At 41.8% G+C, this 6,000-nt stretch overlaps 1 protein-coding gene across 1 annotated transcript in view; it reads left to right on the top strand.

Annotated features, from left to right (window-relative positions):
* Nucleotides 1-353: 353 nt before the first annotated feature.
* Nucleotides 354-6,000, top strand: part of TSPAN13 (tetraspanin 13) — a 33,691-nt gene continuing 28,044 nt past the window's right edge. Inside the window, exon 1 of the mRNA XM_046021410.1 lies at nucleotides 354-593. Within this exon, the coding sequence (XP_045877366.1) occupies nucleotides 531-593 (63 nt within the window). The 5' untranslated portion in view covers nucleotides 354-530. The remainder of the gene's footprint in view (nucleotides 594-6,000) is intronic.

Here is a 6,000-nt window from a genome sequence, read left to right as displayed (position 1 = left end):
CAAATCTCATTCAAAATGGTGCCACGTCATCCACCAGGGCCAAGAACCGAGAGGTGCTGTCATATTCTTCCTTGCCAGCGTGGATCTCCGTCGGGCCCCGCCCTCTTCTCCTCACCTGCTCCCCAGGTAACGACAGCGAGGCGGTGGTCACACGCTCTGGCCTGGAGCTAGGTCCCATACCGCCTCCGACCCCTCCCCCTCGCCCCCGGGCCGCCCCGCCCCTCCCGGCCCCCGGCTGGCGGAGCGCATTTATTTGCATATTTCTACCTTTGTTCCCTGCCGGCGGCCAATCAGCGCGCGGGGCGAGGCGGGAGGGGGGCTGGGCGGGGCTCGGGCTCCGGCTGCAGCTGCGGCGGCCGCAGGTTCCAGAGCGGGTTCGAGTCGCGGCGGGCGCGCAGCGCACTGCAGCCCCAGCCCAGGGCCCCCCACCCCGGCCTCGGCCAGGCCCCGAAGGCAAGGACAAAGAGGCTGTCCCGGAGGCTCCGCCCGAGCCACGTTTACCTGCGGTTGCGGAAACCACAGGGTCCAAGATGGTTTGCGGGGGCTTCGCGTGTTCCAAGAACTGCCTGTGTGCGCTGAACCTGCTCTACACAGTGAGTACCCTGAGCCCGGTGCTCCGCTCCCGAGGGCTTTGCACCTGCTCCGTTCCTCCTTGGTTTTCCTGCCTGCTCAGCGACTCTGACTTCATTCCGCACCCGGTTCCCGTCTTCCCACGCTGTGCGCGCCCCTGGCCTCCCCATCAGTGCTCGCCGGAGACCAGGAGCCGGCGCTTGTCGCAGTCTCTTCCTTTCCTTCATTGTGAAGCCGTCGTCTTTCTGGCTCACTGGCCACGGCGCTGCCACATTGCTCTACACCGCCCCCTCACCCACCGCCTTGTTTTTCAGTCATTTGACCAGACCTTCCCACTTTCCCATCGCAGTTCCTTCTGATACTCCCTCCTGGCTTCCAGACCCATCTGGGGCGGGTTTGGAAGCGGGAGAGCCGCCTCAGGTTTGAGGACAGTTTTGCAAAAATAGCGTGGTCTGAAACTGACTAGGCGGCATATGGATAGTGAGCATTTTGGTTAGCTCTGCGTGGTCTTGTGATTTGAATTGAGGTCACCGAGTAGGTTTACAGGATATCCGCAGCTTCCGAAGTTTGTTTCGTGCTTACATAAAGGGTTTTCTTTTCTTTCCTTTTTTTTTTTTTCTTTTTCTTCCTCTTCTTCTTATTCTTTTTTTGTCCGTTTGCTCATACTGGATGCTTTTTCCATGTGGTCTTCCATCTTATTAACATCCTAACTCCATTTTAAGCGAGATCCTCCAGTAAATAAGCAAGTCTCCACCCAAGTCATTTCTTTCTTTCTTTCTTTTTTTTTTTGCTAACAAGCTTGGGCCTTTTAGTTTAAAGGCGCAGTCTATCTGTATGATTTTTGAGGCACAGTTCTGGGCGAACAGGAGAATGGGGGAGCAGGTTGACGCTTATCCATTGCCTACTACATCCCAGGATTTCGTTCCTCCTTCTGACAGCCATCCAAGGCAAGGGGCATTGTCTACATTTTATACTTAAGATAACAGACCAAAAAGGTTTTTTTTTTTGTTTTTTTTTTTTCCTCCGCTAAGTTTGCCTAGTTGGCAAGTCAGGACTAGAACCTAGACTGTGGGATCCAGATCTTTCCACAGGCTTCTCTCCCAGGTGGAAGAAACTTCCTATTCTGTCATCATCCCTCCATCCTAGTCTTGCTCCCTTCTATAAATACACCTGGCAGTTTGCAGCACCCACCCTGAAAACAAACCCAACTCCCCTGCATTAGCAGAGAGCTAGGCCATCTGTGCAAGCTTAGGTTACATCCTTGGAATGGAGAGGCTGCCTTGTGGTCACCAACAGAAGAGCAAGGCTGGATCATTTTACCATTACTGTTCCTTTGTATATGAACATGCTTGTTAAGCTTTGAAGGCGAGACAGTGGAATAAAGTCTGCTTTTCTGGCTAGTTAGTAGGAATCTAATCAGCATGGTCACTGATAGTAGGCATGGGGGAGGGGAATTGTAAAACACCTGGTGATTCATCTCCTTGTAATTGGAGAGTGTGTCAAGTTTCCGAGCAAAATCTACCTTTGTCTCACCTGAAGCATGTTGATCATATTGATTGCTTATTAAGTAAGTGCTGACCACTGCTCCGGATATTTTCTTTTATTAGCGTGGATGGTCTGCTTAGAACTTCAGATTCACCATTTTGTGCCCTGACTTTTGCTCCCACCCCGTGATTTAGTCATCTGCTCACCAGACACTTAGCCTTATAATGTGTGCTTACAGTGGAAGATCTGCTTTGCTTGCTTGCTTGACTGAGACGTCTATAGAAATTAAAGTGCAATATATATATACATAATACAGTTGATTTGTTTGGATTAAAGTGCAGTATATATTAAAAGGCAAGTTATTTTTAAGTCTAGTTGTTTTCAAGATATGTCCCTTCTAGTTGTATTCACTGTGTATTAGGAAAACAAGGAGAAAGGTGATTCTAAAGGAACATTTTAAGACTTATATAGCTAATTCAACTTACTGACCTTCAAAGTATATTCTGTTGATTTGAATAGCTATTGCAGTAAACCTTAATTAGAAATTCATAAGGCTGTAAAATGGTTAGCATCCTTTTAAATCCTAGACTTTTTAAATAAAAAGGATATTTCTTAAGATGAATTAATGTCTACTTCTTATATATTGTGAGCAAGCTTAAATAAGGTGAGCAGTTTAGATTGGAGGTGAGTGAAAGGTAAAAAAGTTGGACCAGGTCTTAAACAGATGGCGAAAATGAGCCACTACTCTTACTGAGATTCTGTATCTTCCCTCGTCTCTCCCTCCATAATTGAAGATGAGAATTGTGAAGTAGTTGGCGGCAGGGCTGAAGTTGAAGACTTAGGAGATAGTCCTAAGGTACAAATAGGTAGACCTTTCATAGGTTCCAATCTCACCAGGATAACTACCTCTAAAATTGCACAGAGTTGAAGGATTGAGTCTGAGGTCATTTCTAAAAGTGTTAGTAAAGCCAGGATTGCATATGGGAGTGGCGGGTGTAAAGGCCACGGCCTGCTTTTGTGTTGAAGCATTTTCTTGAGGAACTTAGGACTCTGTGAGCCAGACTGTCCACATGCTCAGATGGCCTGCAGATGAGACTCAGATGAGAGCAAATTCATGATTGGACCAGAAAGCATGTCACTCAAATAGCTTGAAGGAACGTCCCTCAAACCTGTCATGGTCTTCTGATCACTAGCCAAAGGTGCAGTTGATTCTTGTTATTTATGATTTGGTCATAGTATTTTATTTATTCATTTATTTTTAAAGATTTTAATTATTTATTTGACAGAGAGAGTGAGATCACAAGTAGGCAGAGAGGCAGGTCTTAGGCTTTATGCTGAGTGAAGAGCCCGGTGTGGGCCTTGATCCCAGGACCCTGAGATCATGACCTGAGCTGAAGGCAGAAGCTTAACCCACTGAGCCACCCAGGCACCCCTGGTAATTTAATTTCAAATATTTTATTTATTTGACAGAGAGAAACACAGCGAGAGAGGGAACACAAGTAGAGGGAGTGGGAGAGGGAGAAATAGGCTTCCCACCCAGCAGGGAGCACAATGTGGGGCTTGGTCCCAGGACCCTGGAATCATGACCTGAGATGACGCTTAACCACTGAGCCAGCCAGGCTCCCTGGGTTTGGTCATTTTAATCCATAGGATCCCTAGTACTGGATAAGTTTGTGTAGTGACCATAAACTGTTTATAGATATGGTACAAAGAGGAGAAGCAGAATTCTTTTCCCTGCACCTTCATGGTGTTAGAAGAAAGAAGAAAACTGGCTTCAGAACTTAAGTATATTTCAAGAAACTGAATGTTTGTTAACTCAATAAATATTTATTTGTTTATGACAGGCACTGTTCTCAGTTTGGGAAGATACCAGTGAAACAAACTGGGCCTTAAAATCAATATGGCTTTGTGAAGCCTCTTTTTTTTTTTTTAATTACTCTTTTCTTTGTATGACCTCAGGAGCTTTCTTAAGTCAATAAACATTTGCCTATTTGCGTGTATACTCTGCTGAGAACTGTGGGAAGTAATAAACACATACAAACACAAAAACCTCCCCACGGTGTGAAAACAGGATCTAGTTAGGATTCATGGAATGGGAAAATTAAGTGTGATAGAAGGGAATGACTGACTTGAGGTACCTTAAAATTTAGGATAGGGAATATCTTCCTGGGTTAGAGAAGTTAGGGGAGTGAAGAAGTTATAAAGAAATTGGAGAAAATGTAGAAATAGCATGAATCTTTTTCATACTGCTTACGACATAAATGCAAATGAAAAGTACTTTGGGTAGTGGCCTGTTTTATGTTTAGTATTTTGTTTTAGAATACTTCTGATTGAAAATGCTTTGACAAAGAGTGACAACTTTTTAAAATTATACTTATGATTTGTGGGCAATTTTAAGAATATGAAATAAGTGTTATTCTAAAATATGTGAACATTTAGAAGATTTATAATTTATGTCCTTGTGCTTCCTTAGCAGAGAAGAAGAGACTTTTAGGAGTTGCACTGCTGATTTTTAATATATGTATATTATATATATAATATATATTCATATATATGAATAGTTTCAATTGAGAATGTAAAGAACATAAGTACCTGATCTTAAAATGAGAAGGGTCATTTCAGAGGTTTCTTTTCCCATATTCATTCTTCTAAATTCTTTCCAAGTTTGTTTTCTTGATCTTTTTTTTTTTTTTTTTTGAGATTTTATTTATTTATTTGACAGAGATCACAAGTAGGCAGAGAGAGAGGAAGGGAAGCAGGCTCCCTGCTGAGCTCTAGAGAGTCCCATGCCGGGCTCAATCCCAGGACCCTGGGATCATGACCTGAGCTGAAGGCAGAGGCTTTAACCCACTGAACCACCCAGGCGCCCTTTGATTTTTTTTTTTTTTTTCAATTTTTTCCTCTATAACTTTGCTTGCTTTGGGAAAAATTCCCATAGAGCATCAAAAATTATACTGGTTTATATCCATTCTCAGGCTCTGATTTACAAAAATTTACATTTTAATATCTCTGAAACTGAATTGTCTTAAAGTAGATAAAACATACCATACATAAAGGTTAAAAAAATATCTCTGCAGTCTATAGGAAGAGAAAGAATTGGGTTCAGGAAGAAAACTTAAGTTTGAATATCAACTCTACAACTTGCTTGGAATTTAACCTTGGGCAAACAGCTTACTTTATTCAAGCTTCAGTTTTTCCATTTATAAACTGGTGATGATATTTTTCATCCTTCCCTCATGAGTTTTTAGGATAAAATGGGAAAATGTGGATAAATGCTTTGGATGTGCCACAGAAAGAAAAAATTAAGTTGTTACAGTTTCAAGAGGAAAAAGTTTATTTTAAATTTCTGAATTACAAACCTGCTTGTGATAATGAAGATTTTTTAAGCTATTGGGATTCTAGCAATTAATGAGAGCTGGTGTTGACTCAAGCAGGCTCTATGGAGTCAGCAAAGTCGTAATATTAATCTTTTAGTTGTAAGAAAAAAAATGACTGCGGTATAGTAAGTAAAATATGGAATGATTTACCTATACATTTTTTTGAGTCTCATTCTGGTTATTAGAGTGCTGGAAAACTATAATTTTGTTCGGTCTTAACTCCAAAATAAATGAGAAACATTAGTATTTCAGCCAAAGAAAAATCTGTTCATTGCTGTTTCTTTCAAATGATTACACTGTTATTTTTCAAAATTCTGATCATCGTTTTTCAAATTATTCTTGTTTAATATTTTCATGTGTGGTTAGGTTTGTGTTATTTCTCTCCATGTTCTCGTTGAACTACTGAATGAATTTAAAATATTTAAGTGGTTCCTGGTTATTTTCTTGCATTTTTTATTTAAAAATGATTCCCTGTTTATAGAACCTGAGATTTTCATGTGATGTTGTGCTATTTATAGTCTGCTTTTTTGCCAAGTATGTTTGTAAAATTTCCAGCCTTTTGATTTAA

Source organism: Meles meles, chromosome 10 (assembly GCF_922984935.1).
Source record: "Meles meles chromosome 10, mMelMel3.1 paternal haplotype, whole genome shotgun sequence".
Classification (NCBI taxonomy): domain Eukaryota; kingdom Metazoa; phylum Chordata; class Mammalia; order Carnivora; family Mustelidae; genus Meles; species Meles meles.
The sequence above is the reverse complement of the archived record's forward strand: the minus strand, read 5'-3'. Positions and strand labels throughout refer to the sequence as shown.